We start from the raw sequence: 21,692 nt of genomic DNA on the forward strand, positions 1-21,692 counted from the left end.
CCTGCCGCAGCTGATTTGCTGCTGAAACCCTCATCCGTGCCTTGGTCACCTTCAGACTGGATTATTTCATCGCTCTCCAGGCCATTCCCCCAATTCCCCACCTTCCATAAACTTCAGCTCATCCAAAACTCTGATGGTCTTACCCTATCACCTGTCTTTGCTGATCTACATTAGAAGTTGGAGAAACTGAAACCAATCAAAAAAACTCATTCCCATGTTTAATTCCCTTCACTGGCCTCATTCTCTGTAATTATAAGCTTCCCCCCCACCCTTTAAGACTTTGGTCTTGTGTGCATGCCTCGCTCCTTTTGCCCCATCACTGGTGGACGTGCCTTCAATCACCTAGACCCTCGTGCTCTAGAATTTCCTCCCTAAGCTAATCCATGTCTTCACCTCTCTCCTCTTTTAAACCCCTCCTGAAAATCCATTCTTGGCTAAGCTTTTTGGTTACCTCTCCCTGGCTTGATAATCATTTAGAAAAAAAATGTACTTCTGTTCAGCATATTTTTCTAGAGGCACTCTGAGTTGTTGTGGTTGGTGATGGTGATTCATTCTACCTGATGGTACAGAGGCTGGGAATTCTGTGGCGAGTAACTCACCTCCTGACTCCCCAATGCCCGTCCACCTTCTACAAGACACAAGTGAGGAGTGTGATGGAATACTCTCCACTTGCCTAGACGAGTGTAGCTCCAACACTCGAGAAGCTTGACATCACCCAGGACAAAGCAGCTGTTTGATTGGCAACCCATCCACCACGTTAAACATTCACTGTCCCTACTACTGACACACAGTAGCAGCAGCGTGTACCATCGACAAGATGCACTGCAGCAATTCACCAAGGCTCCTTTGACAGCACCTTCCAAACCCGCGACCTGTACCACCTAGAAGGACAAGGGCAGCAGATGCATGGGAACACCACCACCTGCAAGTTCCCCTCCAAGTCACACACCATCTTGACGTGGAACTAAATCGTCCGTTCCTTCACTGGCGTTGAGTCAAAATCCTGGAACTCCCTTCCTAACAGCACTGTGGATGTACCTACACCAGATGGACTGCAGCAGTTCAAGAAGGCAGCTCATCCCCACCTTCTCAAGGGCAATTAGGGATGGGCAATAAATGCTGGCCTAGTCAGCAACACCCACATCCAGTGAAAGAAAAAAAGTCTCATTTTCCAAAGAAACATGCACACCAACCATCAAGATCTTATGTACCATCACAAACCCATGAATCCTGCATTTCTAAAGATAAACCCAAAACTAAGTTGAATTCTAAATACTCTAAGATTGCAGAAGAATTTCTCAACTTGCTATAGGTAAATGGCAGCGAATACATGTTCTTTTGAAGCATTTATGATGTTGCTGCACAAAGCAAGCCAGAACAATTTCTTTTCCCATAGACTAAGATCCACTGTTATAAGGGAGAGGGAAAGAATTAAGATCACCTCTCCCAGGAGATCTCATGGTTTTGAGGGAGGTGGGGAGTGACTATATTGTGATACACAAGGAGGGGAGGAGGGGGCGAAATCTATCATGACAGTGGGGGTCTTGATGTTCTGAGAAACCGACACTGAGATCCCTATATTGCCTCTACTATGGAAGGTCTGCCGAATTTAATGCCAATCAGGCACTTAACTGGACAGCGGTGGACATTCCACAGGACCAAGAACCGCGGCACTGCAAGCCCCGCCCTTGCAGAGCTGGCAGCCGATGCCGGGTCCATCGTTCAGGCACTATGCCTTTTAATGAAAGACTCCCCGACCCGGAGACGGGAAGCAGCCTGCATGGTTTTCCATGGTGTACTTCCCGAGTGGTGACAGGGCTGCCCGCCACACAGCTAATTGGAACTGCAGTGGGAAGAGGCCCTTAATTGGGTATTAACTGTCCAGTTAAGGGCCTCAGTTGGTGGTGGGACAGGAAGGCCGTTCACAGGCCTTCCTGCCCGGACTAAATTTTGGCAGAGATGGGATGATGGTGGGGAACCGCCCCCCCCCCCACCCCCCACCCCACCCTGCCCTGTGGCCATCTCACCCAATTTTATGCTTTCCTCACCTCCAAACCCACCATGGGGGAAAGAGCATAAAATTCCCCCCTAGGTATCTCAATTGTGTGGGACAGGCTGGATGGACCAGAGGGTCTTTTTCTGTCTGTCATTGATCATATGTTCTTAAGAGTAAGAGTTAGTGCATTGAGTCTCTGTGTTAACACAAGTGAAAAGGCATGGAGGAGCATGTCAGAAGAAATGTGCTCTTCACGTGTTTATGGGATGCGGAAGTCATTGGCAAGCCCAACATTTATTGCCCATCCCCAATTGCCCTCAAGAAGGTGGTGGTGTGCAGCCTTCTTGAACAGCTGTGGTCTGTGTGGTGTAGGTACACCCACAGTGCTGTTAAGGAGGAAGTTCCAGAACTTTGACCCAGCATTGATGAAGGAGTGGCGATATATTTCCAAGTCAGGATGGTGTGTGAATTGTAGGTGGTGGTGTTCTCATGCGTCTGCTGCCCTTGCTCTTCTAGGCGGTAGAGGTCACAGGTTGGAAGGGACTGTCAGGCAGGATCTTTCTTGGATGTAATGGTCTCATAGCTGTGTTCTTTATGTTGCTCACAGCATGTACATACAGGACTCAGGAGTGCCGTCTGACGATTCATTACACAAATGGATTTTCTATCTTGAAAGAAGCACCAGAAGGAAGCTTGCCAAAGCTGATTTGGCAATATCCCTTCGAGAAATTAAAGAATTCTTCAGATGACGGGGTGAGAATGCTCCATCTAGACTTTGGTGGAAGAGATGGGGAAATTGTAAGTATCCTTTTTTTCTCTGAAGTGATATTTAAGAGTACAGTGAGATTGAAGCACTGATAATTGAAAAGACTGCCAGCTTATATCCAGGCTTTCTCACATTGCACATACATTATGCCCAACAGAACTGGACAGCAATGTGCAACTACCAAAAATTCTAGACCATATCCTAAGGTGCTCCGTTATAGATGACATAAATACCTGTGAATTTCAACTGAATTTCTCGAATCATCCCTGTGTTTTCCTAAGCAACTTCTATTCCAAAGTGATCTACTTTTGACTGAGGTTCAAACTGACAAAATGCACTCTCACTCCTGCATGAAAATGAAGCCACCACAAATGAAACCAGTTTGATGTGACTGACACACTTCACACCATAGGGAACTTATGCAAAGGGCAATCAATCTAATAGCAGCAAGGAGGGGAAGAGTGACAGTCTCCAGACCGGAGACTTACAATAACTACAACTAGGAGCTCCATATTGGGTTTTGCAGCCTAATAAAGATGTTGGTCTAGAGATATATCTCCAGCATGGCTCTCACTTAAGTTCCAGATAAAGGCCTATACTCAGGCTAATAGGTCAGTGGAGCCATGGGGAAGGAATGGAATCATGTTTTAGAGTCAGAATAAATTCAAAGCATACTGCAGGGATACAAAGTTCTAATATGCACAACATTTTTATTTGTTTATTCCTTAATTATCTCCTTCTCTTCCCTGACTATTCCAATGCTTACCTGGCCAGCATCCCACCTTTCATCCTCTATAAACTGCAGTTCATTCAAAACTCTGCTGTCCGTTTCCTAACTCAAACCCATTGCCCACTGTGCTCGCAGACCTACCTTGGCTCTCGGTCCAACAATGCCTCAATTTTAAAATTCTCATTCTTATTTTCAAATCCCTCCATGGCCTCAACACTCCCTGGGCTGAATTTTCACCCCAATAAGGGGGCAAGAACAGTAGTGTGGTTGGGTCAGGGGGAGTTTAATTTAGCTCCACTGGCCAGCATGCTGACACCATCCTGCTTCGGGCCATTTTCCTGGAGGCACAAGTAGTGGGTAGCATGTTAAGGCAAGATTAAGACCAATTAATAGAGGCCAACTGAAATTTTCCAGTCAACCTGCGGACCCCATGCAGTGGGGGAACAGGCCAGGTGCCTGGAGGTGGCCTCCCAGTTGCAGATTGGGAAGCCTGTGCTCCACGATGCCTTAGAGATGCCCCTTAAAACCCACCTCTTTGACCAAGCTCTTGGTTACCTGTCCCAATATCCCCTTACATGCTCAAATTTTGTCTGAGAATGCTCCTGTGAGGCACCTACAGGCTTTCTAATATGTTAAAGGGTCTATATAAATGCAAGTTGATGAAAGGACCAACTCATGTTGAGCTATTCCTCCACTGATACCAACAGTATGAATATGGAGTTAGCAGCTCTCATTGTGTTTAACAGGTATATTCTGGGTCAGCACAGGAGCTTTTCCAACAACTCAGCCAATTTTTGCCAGGTTAGGATTCTTCTGCACCAATACTGCTTTGATCAGGGGCATAGCTTAATATCAACATCTTCATTGAAATGTGTCGGTGGAAAGCTATGCTTTCAGTAGGCTAGCATTGTATTGTGGAACGAGATTGACTATTGGTACAGTTCACAAGATTTCATTTCAAAACATGCGTAACTTTCAGTTTGATGTAAAAAAAAATATCTTTTTATATCTACCTGTGCTGAAAGTTGAAGATTCTCTTTTAAAACTCAAGTCTATTCTTCTTTTGTTCTCCCCATCTAGCAACTGGATCTTCACTCGTGTCCGAAACCGATTGTTTTCATCATCCATTCCTTTCTCTCAGCAAAGATAGCACGACTCGGCTTACTAGCTTGAGATGGGAACACTTGCAGAGTGAAAGAATTCTTCTTAGAAAGGGGTCATTGTGCACCAGTTCTGTACGATCAGTCTGGGAGGGGAAAGGAAGGAGAGTGGGAGTGTGGCTGTATGGAGAGGGATATTTAATCTTCAATAGAATCAGACAAATAGTTCATTTAATGGAATAGAGAAAAAAATTGTAACAATCTGAAATGAATTTAAAAGGCACTTCACTTCTTTTATGACAAGAGACTTTGCTTTCTTTTTTATGATGTTGTGAGCAGTCTAATAATTTTTACAATCATTGTCAGTAGAGAAAATCGTATCTTTCCACAAGATTCAAAGGTTTAAAAAAAATCGCAGCAGTCTGATTGGTGATTCCTATTTGCCCATTGTATAATATGAAGAAATGGTTGGATCACTTCAGTGAATTTTCCATGTCATTTTCAAGGCTTTTACAAGGCTATCAATTAGTTTTTATAAATATGTAAAATGAAACATTATATGTTAAAGAAAATTGAAACTTCCTTTCTTCATTGTTTTAAAGTCGACCAAAAGGGAAACATTTGTGTTAATAATGCTACAAATTCAATTGGTAAGTTTTAACGTCTTGTATTAGCTGAATCTCGGCTTGTGGTAATGTGCTTGTTTCACGCATGACTAATTTAACGTAGAACTGTTCAACCTTTCAGTAATAACAGGCCAATATTTATTCCCCAACCAACATCGCTAAAAAAAACCCAGATTATCTGGTATTATCACAATGCTGTTCGTGGGAGCTTGTTGTGCACAAATTGGCAGCTGGGTTTCCAACATTACAGCAGTGACTACACTTCCAAAAGTGCTGCATGGATTGCAAAGCACTTTGGAACGTCCCGAGGTCGTGAAAGGCACTATATAAATGCAAGTCTTTATTTTAATAATTTGAAAAATTACCATAAACTTATGGTTGGGTGATGTTCCAGTCATCCATCACATTTGTTGGAGTTCTTTTGAATGTAAGGGGTGGTTAATGAATGAAATTCATTAACTTAAAAGCTGCAATGGCCTGCAAAGTATACCGGGATGGGGGTGTTGTCAATTCTAACTGTCCCTCGTCCATTTTGCACTCCTATTTGATTTTACTTTATGTCGACTTCAGGCAATCTACTGCCATCTGGGCAGGAATACCTTTGAAATTAAGGCTTCTGTGCACTTGTCATTGCAAAAGCAATCTGATGGTTGAGTTTTTTTCCCCCCAGTTGTAAAGGATAGGTTGTGATAGTTTGGTATCTTCAGGTGCTGTGTTTGTGATAGAAAAAAACTTGTGCGTGTGTTTGCACTGGAAGGAAGGAAATACGAGCAACACAATTAGGCAAAAAGATGGTGGCATGGTGGAACTTTGCCTCTTTTTTCCCCTATCAACCAGTGGTGATGTATAGACCTTCATCTCTCTCTTTTCCCATTTGATGTAGTTTTATTTGTGAAGAGGCTCGTCAGTTCTCCAAACAAATCAAATGTTTTAGAAAAATCCTGCTATCTTCTATTTACTAAACAATGTTTATACAAAACATTTTTGTCCAATGAGACAATTTCTGATGCTTTAAGAGCCCAACGTTTGACTACATTTCCCTCAGAGGAGTGATGGAAGATGCTAGGAGTATGTGAAGTCAAGCGGTGGGTTTGTTAATCTGTGGAGTTAGCAGAGTTGCTTGAAAAGCTACATATCTGCTATCATTAATGCTACATTTACTTTTAAGTATTTAACATTTAAAAATGAGCAATTGCCAACTAATCTAATTTTATTGCATGTTTTAAATTTTAAAAAGCTACATTTTTAAACAAGTGATGCCATCACCGCCTGTAGCAGATCAACTAATCATTTAGTCTTGTTCTAAGATTAAGAGGGGCCCTCCTGAAAAATGTTGAGAATCAAATGGCTTCCGAGCAATCATAAGTTCTAAATATAGGTATGAACATGATAGCGTGTGAACTTACAGTGGAGTTATTCAGATGCATCAATTCTCTAGCCTAATATTGTTTAAACTAGGGTTAGTTTCAAATGCCAAAGTAGAATGAACTTTTTAAACCAGAAGCTAGCCTCCTCTTGACAAAAATGTGTAACTTGGTGTGTTGCATTCAGGCGTGTGTTTGCAAACTAACAGTTCCAAGTTAAGCCTTTGAGCAACTTTATGGATACAGGGGAGGAGGACAGGTGGGTGTGAAAGAATAGTGCTGAATAATAGGATCAGCATGATTTGCAGCTGTACTTGGATCTAACTTCCTTCAAAGAACAGAACAAGTACCAGCTAAACAATATTTCAAGATTGGAAAATAGTTTTAATAAATATAATACAATCCAATGTGTTAAATATAATTTAACATGATTCAAACAGTTATAATGGCCCATTACTGTGCAGTATATTGATGCGTGAAATTCATAGACTGTTGGTGATAAAGATATTAAAGCTAGATGATGGAATGTACTGTTTGAGATATTTTAATGTTAGTTTAAAAATGTATTGCAGCTGTAGTAGTGCTATACTCTTCCACCATAATTTAGCAATGTATTTACCTCCTCATATATGCCTACACTACTTTCACAATGATCCCATGTGATTCTCAGTTTCCTTAAATATCTCAAGATCACAAGATAAGCTAAGAGCAAGGCCATTCACCCTACCAGGCAATAGGTGGCAAAAACAACAAGAACTTGTATTTATATAGCACCTTTAATAGAACAAACATTCCAAGCTGCTTCACAGGAAGGTTATAAAACAAAATTTGACATTGAACCACAAAGAAAGATATTGGGACCGGTGATCAAAAGCTTGGTCAAAGAGGTAGGTTTTCCCTCAAAGCAGCTTTAAGCATTGCAGACACATTTTAAATTGTAACCCTCACTTGAAATAGTGCAGCAAGACACATGTGAGCAACTTTATTAAACAAATTAGTTTAGCTGGAACTTTGCATATATGCAATTACCAAGTTCTTGAACACAGAGCTTAGCAAAGTGAATACTAGTACTGAAACAGCACTAATTAATTTTGCAACAACTATATAACATTAAATGTAGCACTACAACAGTAATGTGTAAGCATACATGCACCCTCAGCATCCCTTTTTAATTTTGACCATTCACACAAATCTATACATCAAATTATTTCCATAATTCCCTCAACTTTTAACAAGTCTCTGCAAGCTTGGATCAGACATTTTAAGTTTACAGCTATGCTGTAGGTTTTATATTTTTAAAAAAAACTTAAAACACCCACAGCAACTATTTCTGGTTATCTGTACCAAATGAATCTGGAGGTATAAATATTAGTTTGCAGTGCTCATGACACTGCCCCAGTGTGAATGGATAGCTGCGAAAGATCAACATAGCTGACAAGGTGACTTGAAGAGACTAGGATATATTCCTCAATTCTTTTACAAGTAATGCTCTTTTTTTAAAAAAAAGAGGCAAGTACAGAGACAGGATTTTTGCTTAGCTTGTAATCTGATGATTCAAAGTGAAACCGTAAGTTTTACAGTCAGTCTAACTTGTTCAAGGTTAGTAACACTGTGATTTAAAACTTTGAAGAATGCATTTGAGAGTAGAGTAGGGAGGCAGTCATCTATTTAAAAGGGAAAGGACATTAAATGCCACAGTAAGCCATTAGCATTCCTTCTGAATCCTAGTTGCTGTAATTTCCAATTTTTTTTTTTAAAACTGCCTTTGCCAGCATAAGAATGGCTACTCTTTCCTGAGCCGCTGGTCTGTTAAAGGTGAAAGCTTGAAGTGAAACAAGGCCAATGTAAGAAATGTTGGTTCTGCAATGACAAGATTGCCATCTTTGTTCCACTGCAAAGATTGTGAAGAGCAATCAGATACCAGATACCTGCTCGACCAGCATTGGCCATATTGTAGGAGACTTTAAGAGACAATACAAGACAGAGTAGGGGACAGGGAAGAGGGATGAGAGGGTAAATAGGGAATAGGAACAAGACAGACAGAATATACCAGTGGAGGAAAGCGTACATTTAGCACTCGAGTAATGGATCACATATTGAGGTCAGAGAAAATAATTGAGATGATACCCTGATAAAATAATGAGCCAGTTGAGTTTACAGCATGATTGCTAATGGTTCCCTTTCTGAACACGTATCAGTGGGCTGAATTTTCTGAGTGCGTCACAGGTCATGGCGGCGCACCCGCGCACATCAGCCGCTGCTGAGCCCCCGCCATATTACGCGCAGGGGCTCATTTAAATGGAGGCGGCAGAACGGCCACCCCCGATGACGTCATTTTTAAAGCCCTTTGCAAGCATTTAAATTTTTAAAGGTATATTATTGTTCATTTTCTTTAAAAAAAAAAATTAAAACCTTTCCGAACCCCCGCAATGGTTTTTTTTATTGGCTTATATGTAGATAATTTATTTTAGTTCCAACCCAAACTTTCCTCCCCAACCTCTTCACATTTTCCCTTCAACCCCTTCCCACCATCCCCACGACCAATAAGAAGTGTTTTTCCTGCTCCCCCCCACCCCCACTTCCTGTCCTGATAATTTCAGTCCTCCCCCCTCCCCACCAACGTCTCGCCTAGGAACTCCAAATGGAGTTCTGAAGGCACGTGAGTTGCGGCTGGCGGCCATAAAATCGGCGTGGGACGCCGGCTGGAACCAGGTAAGTATATTTGCATTTTGTTGTAATTTCTTTTAATATGTAAATGAAGGCTCCGCCACTTGGAGGTGGGTGGGGGTGCCGCACCCAGGCCTCGCCGCCACTGGTAAAATGTGGCGGGGCCTTCTCGGCATCGTGGGTCATGGTGGGCCTCTCCCGCAAGTATTTTACGGGCCCCCCCTGCCACGACCCGTGATGGCGAGAGGCTGGTAAAATTCAGCCGTGTTTCAGCTTTTGTAGTGTTTCCCCATATTCACAAATTCTTGGAAGTTTAAAAAAAAACTGCCCAGACACGATCAGCTTGGGTGAGCCAGAATGACAAGATCATTAATCAAATTATGCTTCTCATGGTCATTAGCAGCAAGATGAAATTTGTACATGATATCTACGGTTGCTGGCTCACAGGAATTGAATTTACAGCACAGAAACAAACAGGCCATTCAGGCCAAATAGTCTATTGCTGGTGTTTATGCTCCACATGAGCCTCCTCTCACTCTACTTTCTTCATCTAGCCCTATTGTCATATCCTTCTAATCCTTTCTCCCTCATGTACATAACCTTAAAATTAGAGCCAGGCTGTTCAGGGGTGATGTCAGATAACTATTCTTCACAGAAAGGGTGGTGGAACTCTAACTCTCTCTCCCCTAAAAAGCTCTCAAGGTTGTCAGGGGGCTGTGGGGAGTCAATTGAAAATTTCAAAACTGAGATTGATAGATTTGGTTGGGTATTAGGGGTTACAGAACCAAGACGGGTTGATGGAATTAAGATACATATCAGCCATGATCTAACTGAATGGCGGAATGAGCTTGAGGGGCTGAATGGCTTCCTACTCCGAAACCCACAAAATTATTTTCACAGAAAAGCCAACAACTGCAGAAAAATACTCCAAAACACTAATAAGAATCATGAAATCAACTTACTCAGTTGCCTTGAAGCACTGGCCTTTATTTAGCTCGATTTTCAGCTGTATAATATTGTCAGTTGTCAGCTTTTTTGGGGCCTGTTGTAGCTTTTGAAGCTCTTTCGCTTCTGAGCTTTGTTAAGTTGACATATGTTAAGCGGTGGAGTTACAATCTGAAGCAAGGTTGGTGAGGAAAGCAGAGGCAGATGAAACAAAAACATTTTTCATGAATATAAAATAAATCCACCCTCCAGCCTTGCTTTAATTCTGATCTGAAAAAATATACACATTATTTTTGGTTTGTGGGGCAGATTTCCTTTCATGCAGTTTAATTGATGCTACAACCAAGAGAGTGAGATGGAGTGATGCACTATATTAAGTATCCTTTCGTTACCAGGTCTGTCTGAGCACAGCCTACACTGATGGGAAGAAAGTCTCTTGTTTGCACAATCTGTAAGGATTTTAAGGGGGACTAGGCAGTCTCCACTGAGATCATCAGGGGGCATACCCACCAATCTTGCACCAAATTAGTAGCGTCACTTAACACAGCCCATAATAATAATTGGTGTAGAAATATAAAATATTGACAGCAGTATAATTAGGACTCTTTCATGAGCTGGTTGGTTAAGGCTTTTGGTGGGGCAGAGTATAGAAGCATAGAAAGTTTATAGCACAGGAAGAGGCCACTTGGCCCATCGTGTTTGCGCCGGCCAAAAAAAAAGCCATCCAGCCTAATCCCACCTTCCAGCATTTGGTTCATAGCCCTGCAGGTTATGGCACTTCAGGTGCATATCCAGGCACTTTTTAAATGAGATTAGATTTTTTGCCTTTACCACCCTGTCAGGCAATGAGTTCCAGACCCCCACCACCCTCTGGGCGAAAAAATCTTTCCTCATCTCCTCTCTAATTCTTCTACCAATCACTTTCAATCTGACCTCTCTGCTCAGGTAAATAGGCACTGCCCTCCACTCTGTCCAGGCCACTCACAATTCTGTACATCTCAATCAGATTTCCTCTCAGCCTCCTCTGTTCCAAGGAGAACAACCCCAGCCTATCCAATCTTTCCTCATAGCTGCAATTTTCCAGTCCTGGCAATATCCTCATAAATTTCCTTTGTTTGAGTAGAGAGCGCTTCACACTGCAACTGTCTGTGCGAATGCAGGCTACAGAAAGAGAAGCAGAAATGGAAAATCTACTTAATTCCCAGCACTTTATAAATAGAAAGAAACAAATATTCAGTTTATGTTTGAACTGGCTGGTCCTATTTTTGGTATCATTTATTACATTGGGCTTCCTTAAACATTTAAATCACAATTTTAAGTTTCTGAAACTAGGCATGACTTTTGGTCCTTCATTGGATAATACTGACATGAGCAGCCAATTTCAATGGAGAAAGGTTTTAAAAAATTAAAAAGTTTATTTTTTACTGGGAATGCTTCAACAAGAGGCCAAAACTGAAGATACTCATTTGTTAATGCATACCTTTGTTGCCTCCAAGGCTCGACTTCTCCAACACTTTCTTCACAGCCCTGCACCATACACAGTCTGTAACTCAAGAACTTCAAAACTGGCATCATACTCCTTTCTAATTCTCCCTCACCTGTTCCCCATCTTTCATGTATCAACTTCAAAAACCCTCTTTCACGAATCTTCACACAGCCTTAACCCTACAACCTCCTGGGAGTAGTTAAATTGCTTTTGCGGAGAGCCGGCACAGATTCAATGGGCGAAATGGTCTCGTCCTGTGCTGTAACCATTCTATGATTCCAAGACCGACACCCCTATTTGCAGCTTTCACTCTCAGTTTGAATGAGTGTACACTCCCTCTCCTTACCCTCTACCAGTGTTTCAAAGCCTTCCGACACCATTGGCTTGCTCAAGTAAACTTCCCTAAAAACTGGTCTACCTTAATCTCTCCACATCTTAAAATGCTCTTCATAACTTACCTCGTCGACTCTTCCCTAACTATTCCAATCCCTGCTCAGCATATGAATTTCTTGCCCTCCTCACCCCCGGCCCCTTTCCTGGTGGTATTTCAATACAATAGACTGTACATAAAGGCACTTTTACAGTGTACTTGATGGTGAGCTGGGCTGTTGGTTCACAATGCCCATGTCATGCAGTCGATATCAACTTTGGAATAAACTTGCCAGATTCATAAAACCAGCACAGCAGTATTTCTTAATTTTCCCAGCCACTAGATTTAGAAAATCCATCAAGTTTACTACAAGGTTGCCACTGGTTTCACAAGATCCACATATTGGCATCCCATGATGGCCACAGTGGCGCAGTGGTTAGCACTGCAGCCTCACAGCTCCAGGGACCCGGGTTCGATTCTGGGCACTGCCTGTGTGGAGTTTGCAAGTTCTCCCTGTGTCTGCGTGGGTTTTCTCCGGGTGCTTCGGTTTCCTCCCACAAGCCAAAAGACTTGCAGGTTGGTAGGTAAATTGGCCATTATAAATTGTCACTAGTATAGGTAGGTGGTAGAGAAATATAGGGACAGATGGGGATGTTTGGTAGGAATATGGGATTAGTGTAGGATTAGTATAAATGGGTGGTTTATGGTCGGCACAGACTCGGTGGGCCGAAGGGCCTGTTTCAGTGCTGTATCTCTAATCTAATCTAATCTAAAATGGAAACTGCTTAGGTATAAACTATTGTGTTACTACGAGGTTAAGGTGGAATGAAGTTTAGCACATGCTCTGTAATCAATATCCAAATTTTGAATTAAACTGAAGACTTAGAATAAAGGTTAATACCAAAGATTTCAGGAGATATGTAACAGTACTAAAAAAATAGATATACAATTACTGATCATTTACATGGGACAGTTTCTTTGTAGTGCATTGTATTACTTTAATACATAGTCAAAGATCCCAAAATTAATTAAAAATGTCTATTATTCCTGAAGTGAACACACCACTAAATTACACATTAATTTCTCAACAGTGCTGCAATTCTGAGCTTTCACTTGCCAATGACAGTGTTGAAATATTTGCTGCCTTTACTGATACAATGAATTAACATGTTAAAAAATATTTATTTATGAAGTTTAAGAAAATAATCCACAGGTGATATTTTAATGTGCCTTCAGTTCTCATTTACATATTAAGTACCATGATAAAAACATATAGACTACAGTATATTTTGATTATAAATAAGATTACTACATCAGTTAACAAGGTAATATTTTTTGTGAAGACCAAATTCACAAATACTCACCATAAACTACCACCAGCAAAAATATGTCTCAAACTGTGAATAAATGCCCACAAATTAAACTTTATAATTTTATATAGTAGATGGGGAGTAAGCTCACAGCTGTAATTTAATTGGTGGGGTTCAGCAAACTATTAAAATGCATGATGTTTCTGAAGATACAGCCTTGTAAACTCATTCTTATGTATTTATTGCTCTCAGTGAAACAATCAAGAGGCAGTTGAGAATACAAAATGCTGCTTGTGAACTGCTGTGGATTATAGTGCAGCAGAAAACCACCCTGCCATTGTTGGTACTTTTTACTTCATCAAATAAAATCACAAATGTGACTTTTTCCCCTTAATTTTAAGAATATGCTTGATAATTGATTGTATATAAATGAATACTGAATAAAAGATGATCATAAGCTTTATTTCTGTTGGGTGTTCATTTGCTGCATTACAGAAACTAACTTATGTAGAAGTTCACTTTAAGTAATCACATTTCAAACTTGGCCTGCAGGAAATGTATACAACTTTACAGCACATCCCTTTAAAAAAAAAATAGCAACTTTGCAAATATCAGGTATTCCCTTGAACTAGTTATTACTGATTCTCAATTCATTGCCCTCCACGGATCAAAAGCCGGGCAATCAGTGACCTGGAAAAATCAGAGGGATATCAGAACCATTAAAAAAAAAAATTAGTTGGGGTCCACATAATCTGGCACGTCAAGTCAGCTGCAGGATAACTGCCAAGAGTAATCTGCACAATTAGACCAAGCTCAAAGGCTCAGACCAGATTGAATAAGATATTTTGGCAGATTTGGGCTCAGTTCCATGATAGATCTTGAGAAAGTTCTCTGGCAGACTGTATCTGAAGACTTATTGACTGCCCATTTTCTTTGTTACGACTGCATAAACATTACAAATATGACTGTTCCCTGAATTTAACAATACGCCTCATGTGGGAGGTAGTGTTTGAGGTACAGTAAAATTCTGAAGATTGATAAGAAAGTAAACTATGCTTTGCACGTTTTGCAACCTTCTCTATCTGAAAAGGGAGTGCGATTCTGGGTATTCCTCAGGTTCAATTCCATTTTGCTTTAACTGCATCATATCTTAAGTCAACAAGCATAAGTTTAGGTTCTGCTTTCATCATCATTTTATCACTTTTCAAACAGCTTTCAAAATTTGGATTTTAATATGCTAAAGTTATTGGAGGTGGTGGGGGAGGCGAGGAGAAGTGGAATTTTAATGGACAATGCAGCATTTTTGTAAATATAAATGTAAAGCTTTTAAGTTAAGCTGCAGACTTTATTTTGGAATACCAGAAGGTAAGGTTTCCCATCCCTCCTAGCTGTAATAAGGGACATGAGATTAATCTTTTCATTGATTCTTCTGCTGAGATAATATCCTCAGGCCACTTTATAAGATGTGGTAAGGGAAAGTCTCATTAGTATCAGTTTAAAAAAAGATCTTTGTTCCACTGTTATCCATACGGTACCACTGGTATACATCGTATACTTTCATCCTTTAATATGCAGGGCCAATCCTATATCTAAAAGGTGAGAAGTCAGCCTATATTTTAATTTGGTGTTTGACAATTGGATGCTTGCTGTTGTGAAACAAATACATTTCATATTTTCTGAAAACTTTTAGCAACCAGTTTCAGAGCAGTTTTATACAATATAACATTTTTATGCACTAGGCATATACACAGCTACAGCAAACTGGAAGGGCAGATCTAGTTTTGTCACAGAACAGATCTCTAAAATGGATCGGGAAAAAAAGGACATATGCTCTAACATTTAAATGCAAAACTCTGTAAAAGCATAAGATTCAAAACTTTAACTGGATTATAAAGGTGTTAAGAACATAAAAACACAGCTTCAATGCAAAAATAAAATTTTTATTCTCCGTGATTCTATATCTAAGCATCTTAGTTTTCAGAATAGACTTAGAACAAAATTATTAAGTAGGTATGCAACACAATTCTGCATATTTTTATATTTGTTTACTTCATGCTACTTCCAAGTGAAGAATTGTCCAGAGAAATCACATCAGATTTAGAAAGAGTCTTCAGTGGGCTTTCCAGTTCCTGAACGAACCCTGGATTTCACTTCTCATCAGCTTTTTCCAACACCCAGTCAATCACCTGGACAAGAAACAGCAGACACATTTGATACAACTAATTTGTTGATTTTGATTGCCACTGTGCAGTCTACTGCTTTATGCAAGGGAACAACAAATAGTATTTATATAGCACAGTTAACCAGAAAACATCCCAATGTGTTTTATGGGAAAAAACATTTTTAAAAAGGGAATAATTGATGGGGCACTGAGCTGGGAAAGGGGACTGAAAGTTGGTTAAAAAGATGTGTTTTGAGAAGTTTTATTAATACTGAGAGTTTAGTGGAAAGATGGAGCAGTTTAGAAAGGAGTGATAGCTAAAGGATTTCTCACCAATGGTGCATCAATGGAAGGAGGGAAAGCACAAAAAGGTCAGAGTTGAAGAACCAAACGGTAGACAGGCTTGGAGAGATTGGGAGTGGGGTTCCAGAGATAGGGTGCAGTAAGGCCATGGAACTATTTGGTGAGAGAACAAAAAACCAATGTAGACCAATGAGGCAAAAGCAATGAACAGGCAGGACACAATGCTGGACAGGACACAAGCAGTTGGGAAGGGTGGAGGAAAATGGCTGACAAAAGCAGTGCCGGAGAATATCTCGCACAGAGGTGGGCTTCAGTGGCAGTGTGGGCAAGGCAGGGACTAATAAGATGGATGATACAGCAGAAGGTTAGCAAACAGTCCTCATGACACAAATGATGTGGGGTTTGAGGGTCTGTTCTCGGTTGAATAGAATACCAAGGATTTGCAGTGTTTGGTTCAGAGCAGGTGGCGGGAGGGGGATGGAGTAAGTGGCAAATGGGATAGATAGCTTGTAATAGCTCCAGTCTTCCAAATTTTCTAGTTGGAGAAATTTTAACTCATCCAAGACTGGATGTCAGCCAGGCAGTCTGACAGCATAGAAATGGCATGGGGTTGATGGAAGTAGTGCAGAGATAGAATGAGATATCATCGGCATTCATGATAGGCAGGGAAAGTGTGCATATACTTATATATATATATATATATATATGTAATGTATAAAACTACAAAACAATGCATGTTGAACATAAGAAAACATGCCTTAAAACCAATCAACAGACTACTCCTCCAAGCCTTTAAACAGTACTTGAAACATGACAATGTAAAAATACTTTGAATTGTATGCCTTCTATTGCATGTTATTTGTCTCTTAAGATTGTAGGAGTTGACTTTTTCTCATCACCTGATATCAGAACTCACATGCCTTCCATGAACAGCAACTAACCTTTGATTGGAAATACTTGTATAATTTTCAGGAGCAACTTGAACAAAGATTGTATTAATACAGATTCAAATCAAAGATTTGTTGAAACATTGCTCCACTATAACCTGAAAATCTTATTTTCTAAAATCAATTTTTATATTCTGTTAAATTAATTTCTTCAAAAAGTAATTAGAATTTTATTAATTGGAACAGTAGCAATCCACAGAGGCTACTTTGGGGTGTCCCAATGGAGCTAGAAAAGCTGGCTTAGAGTGACTCAATAGTTATCAGTGCCATGAAGGGCGAGCAAACTATAAGCCAATGTAATTGCTGCCATGAGGGTGGCAGGACAAGTCAGAGTCAAACAGCACAGAAGGAGACCATTCAGCCCATTGTGTCTGTGCCAGCTCTTTTGTAGAGCTATACAATTAGTCCCTCTCTTTCACCATAACCCTGAAGTTTCTTCCTTCAAGTATTTATCCAAATCTCTTTTGAAAGTTACTATTGAATTCCACCACTCTTTCAGGCAGTGCATTCCAGATTACAAAACCTCACCGTATAAAAAAAAGTTTCTCATGTCTGTCCACTCTATTGTGTTGCAGTCCCTGACATATTTTTCATGGTCCAGTCTCCATCATAAATATTCGGATGGGACAGGAGGGGGGTGGAAAAAACGACCGCTGCTGCAGAACTTTGCTAGCTGAACAGCTTAAAAAAGGAAGTGTCTAGCGTCTGAGCTCCAGTACCAGTAGGAGAGAGTGAAATAGATTGCCCCATGATTGACTGTAGGCCGATTTAATGTTCAAAATGTATCCCCCAGGTCTAAAACCCTGGATACCTGTTGTGCAGAGATGTTACTAGGATCCAGCGTTGCTATAGTGGTAATGGTGGAAAATGTGGCGCCTTAAAACCAATCAACAAACTACTCCTCCAAGTAAGAGGATGTTTCTGATGGACAATTTGACTCAAAAATGAGCAGGGATCCAGCATTAACAGGCCATTTTCTTCTACTGCTGCCCACATCACCAGCTCGAAATGTGGTTTGCTTTCTTCCCTTAATCAAACTGGTTTTAAACTTAGGCTACATTGTATTACCTCCACATATAATGTATCCTCACTATAACAAATTTATTGAGTCTTTCTGTTTCATGGCGCAAAGGTTATCCTCCTGAATGGCTGTGTACGCCATTCTGTTGCAGGAACTTGCTTCATGTTCGGATATAGCATCATATTACAATCAGAAATGTGACCTAATGATATGAACAATCTCTGATAATCTCAAATTTAGATACAGAATGAGCTAGTCCAGAAATAGCAATCAAACCCATTGTTTTTCAAGAACTAGCTAATGTGCAAGTAGAAACAGAGAAAATAGAAGCAGGAGTAGGCCATTCGGCCCTTCGATCCTGCTCCGCCATTCATTATGATCATGGCTGATCATGCAATTCAGTAACCTGTTCCCGCTTTTGCCCCATACCCTTTGATCCCTTTAGACCCAAGAGCTATATCTAACTCCTTCTTGAAAACATACAATGTTTTGGCCTCAACTGCTTTCTGTGGCAGTGAATTCCACAGGCTCACCACTCTCTGGGTGAAGAAATTTCTCCTCATCTCAGTCCTGAAAGGTTTACGCCGTATCCTTGGACTATAACCCCTGGTTCTGGACTCCCCCACCATCGGGAACATCCTTTCTGCATCTACCCTGTCAAGTCCTGTTAGAATTTTATAGGTTTCTATGAGATCCACCTTCTTCTGAACTCCAGCGAATATAATCCTAACCGACTCAATCTCTCCTCATACGTCAGCCCCGCCATCTCAGGCATCAGTCTGGTAAACCTTCGCTGCACTCCCTCTATAGCAAGAACATCCTTCCTCAGATAAGGAGACCAAAACTGCACACAATATTCCATGTGTGGCCTCGCCAAGGCCCTGTATAATTGCAGCAAGACATCCTTGCTCCTGTACTCAAATCCTCTCGCTATGAAGGCCATCATACCATTTGCCCTTTTTTACCGCCTGTTGGACCTGCATGCTTACCTTCAGTGACTGGTGTACGAGAACACCAAGGTCTCGCTGCATATTCCCCTCTCTCAGTTTATAACTGTTCAGATAATAATCTGCCTTCCTGTTTTTGCTACCAAAGCAGATAACCTCACATTTATCCACATTATACAGCATCTGCCATGCATTAGCCCACTCACTCAACTTGTTACAGGATAAAGGTAGCTGGGTGACGGTCAGGGGAGGGAAAGGGAATAGGCGCACAATGCAGGGATCCCCTGTGGCCGTTCCCCTCAATAATACGTATACCGTTTTGGATACGGTTGGGGGGGCGGGGGAACGACCTACCAGAGGAAAGCCACAGTGGCCAGGTCTCTGGCACTGAGCCTGGCTCAGTGGCTCAGAAGGGAAGGGGGGAGAATAGGAGAGCGATAGTGATAGGAGATTCAATGGTTAGATGAACAGACAGGAGATTCTGTGGTCGTGGACGAGACTCCCGGATGGTATGTTGCCTCCCGGGTGCCAGGGTCAGGGATGTCTCGGATCGAGTCCACAGGATTCTTAAGGGGGAGGGGGAGCAGCCAGAGGTCGTGGTACATATCGGTATCAATGACATAGCTAGGAAAAGGGATGAGGACCTGAAAAGTGAATATAGGGAGTTAGGTTGGAAGCTGAAAGGCAGGACGAGCAGAGTAATAATCTCAGGATTGTTACTGGTGCCACGTGCTAGTGAGGCTAGAAACAGGGAGCGAGTGCAGCTGAACATGTGGCTACAGAACTGGTGTAGGAGGGAGGGATTCAGATATGTGGATCATTGGGATACCTTCTGAGGAAGGTGGGACCTGTACAAGAAGGACGGGTTGCATCTGAACTGGAGGGGCACCAATATCCTGGGCGGGAGGTTTGCCAGAGCTCTTCGGGAGGGTTTAAACTAGTTTGGCAGGGGGATGGGAACCGGAGCCACGGATCAGTGGATGGGGTAGCTGTTGAACAGGCAGATACCGTGCAGAGAGTCTGTGAGGAAGGTTAGACAGTTGACAGGGCAAAGTTGCAGCCAGTATGATGGGTTGAAGTGTGTCTATTTTAACGCAAGTGTCAGGAATAAGGGTGATGAACTTAGAGCATGGATCAGTACTTGGAGCTACGATGTTGTGGCCATTACGGAGACGTGGATATCACAGGGGCAGGAATGGATGTTGGATGTTCCGGGGTTTAGATGTTTCAAAAGGAATAGGGAGGGAGGTAAAAGAGGTGGGGGAGTGGCATTGTTAATCAGGGATAGTATCACAGCTGCAGAAAGGAAGGTCGTCGAGGAGGGTTTGTCTACTGAGTCATTATGGGTGGAAGTCAGAAACAGGAAAGGAGCAGTCACTTTGTTGGGAGTTTTCTATCGACCCCCCCAATAGCAACAGAGACATGGAGGAACAGATTGGGAGGCAGATTTTGGAAAGGTGCAGAAGTAACAAGGTTGTTGTCATGGGTGACTTCAACTTCCCTAATATTGATTGGAACCTCCTTAGTGCAAATAGTTTGGATGGAGCAGTTTTTGTCAGGTGTGTCCAGGAAGGTTTCCTGACTCAATATGTAGATAGGCCAACTAGAGGGGAGACTATGTTGGACTTGGTGCTTGGCAACGAACCAGGCCAGGTGGCAGATCTCTCGGTGATAGTGATCACAACTCCCTGACCTTTACTATAGTCATGGAGGGGGACAGGAACAGACGGGATGGGAAAATATTTAATTGGGGGAGGGGGAATTACAATGCTATTAGGCAGGAACTGGGGAGCATAAATTGGGAACAGATGTTCTCAGGGAAATGCACGACAGAAATGTGGAGGTTGTTTAGGGAGCACTTGCTGCGACTGCTGGATAGGTTTGTCCCGATGAGGCAGGGAAGGGATGGTAGGGTGAAGGAACCTTGGATGACAAGAGATGTGGAACAGCTAGTCAAGAGGAAGAAGGAAGCTTACTTAAGGTTGAGGAAGCAAGGATCAGACAGGGCTCTAGAGGATTACAAGGTAGCCAGGAAGGAACTGAAGAATGGACTTAGGAGAGCTAGAAGGGGACATGAAAAAGTCTTGGCGGGTAGGATTAAGGAAAATCCCAAGGCATTCTACACTTATGTGAGGAACAAGAGGATGGCCAGAGTGAGGGTAGGGCCGATCAGGGATAGTGGAGGGAACTTGTGCCTGGAGTCGGAGGAGGTAGGGGAGGTCCTAAATGAATACTTTGCTTCAGTATTCACTAGTGAAAGGGACCTGGTCGTTTGTGAGGACAGCGTGGAACAGGCTGATATGCTCTAACAGGTTGAGGTTAAGAGGGAGGATGTGCTGGAAATTTTGAATGATATGAGGACGGATAAGTCCCCGGGGCCAGACGGGATATACCCAAGGATATTACGGGAAGCGAGGGAAGAGATTGCTGCGCCTTTGGCGTTGATCTTTGCGTCTTCACTGTCCACTGGAGTAGTACCAGATGATTGGAGGGTGGCAAATGTTGTTCCCTTGTTCAAGAAAGGGAATAGGGATAACCCTGGGAATTATAGACCAGTCAGTCTTACGTCAGTAGTGGGCAAATTATTGGAGAGGATTCTGAGAGACAGGATTTATGATTACTTGGAAAAGCATGGTTTGATTAGAGACAGTCAGCATGGCTTTGTGAGGGGCAGGTCATGCCTCACAAGCCTTATTGAATTATTTGAAGATGTGACAAAACACATTGATGAAGGAAGAGCAGTGGATGTGGTGTATATGGATTTTAGCAAGGCGTTTGATAAGGTTCCCCATGGTAGGCTCATTCAGAAAGTAAGGATGCATGGGATTCAGGGAAAGTTGGCAGTCTGGATACAAAATTGGCTGGCCCATAGAAGTCAGAGGGTGGTAGAAGATGGAAAGTATTCAGCATGGAGCTCGGTGACCAGTGGTGTTCCACAAGGATCTGTTCTGGG

At 41.9% G+C, this 21,692-nt stretch overlaps 2 protein-coding genes across 2 annotated transcripts in view; one reads left to right on the forward strand and one right to left on the reverse strand.

Annotated features, from left to right (window-relative positions):
* Positions 1-13,823, forward strand: part of sntb1 (syntrophin, basic 1) — a 146,431-nt gene extending 132,608 nt beyond the window's left edge. The window contains exons 7-8 of the mRNA XM_068032556.1: positions 2,604-2,794; positions 4,573-13,823. Of these exons, the coding sequence (XP_067888657.1) occupies positions 2,604-2,794; positions 4,573-4,665 (284 nt within the window). The 3' untranslated portion in view covers positions 4,666-13,823. The remainder of the gene's footprint in view (positions 1-2,603; positions 2,795-4,572) is intronic.
* The window catches only part of mtbp (MDM2 binding protein), a 142,723-nt gene continuing 134,837 nt past the window's right edge, over positions 13,807-21,692 (reverse strand). The window contains exon 22 of the mRNA XM_068032555.1: positions 13,807-15,546. Coding sequence (XP_067888656.1) covers positions 15,508-15,546 — 39 coding nt within the window. The 3' untranslated portion in view covers positions 13,807-15,507. The remainder of the gene's footprint in view (positions 15,547-21,692) is intronic.

Source organism: Heterodontus francisci, chromosome 5, assembly GCF_036365525.1.
Source record: "Heterodontus francisci isolate sHetFra1 chromosome 5, sHetFra1.hap1, whole genome shotgun sequence".
Classification (NCBI taxonomy): Eukaryota; Metazoa; Chordata; class Chondrichthyes; order Heterodontiformes; family Heterodontidae; genus Heterodontus; species Heterodontus francisci.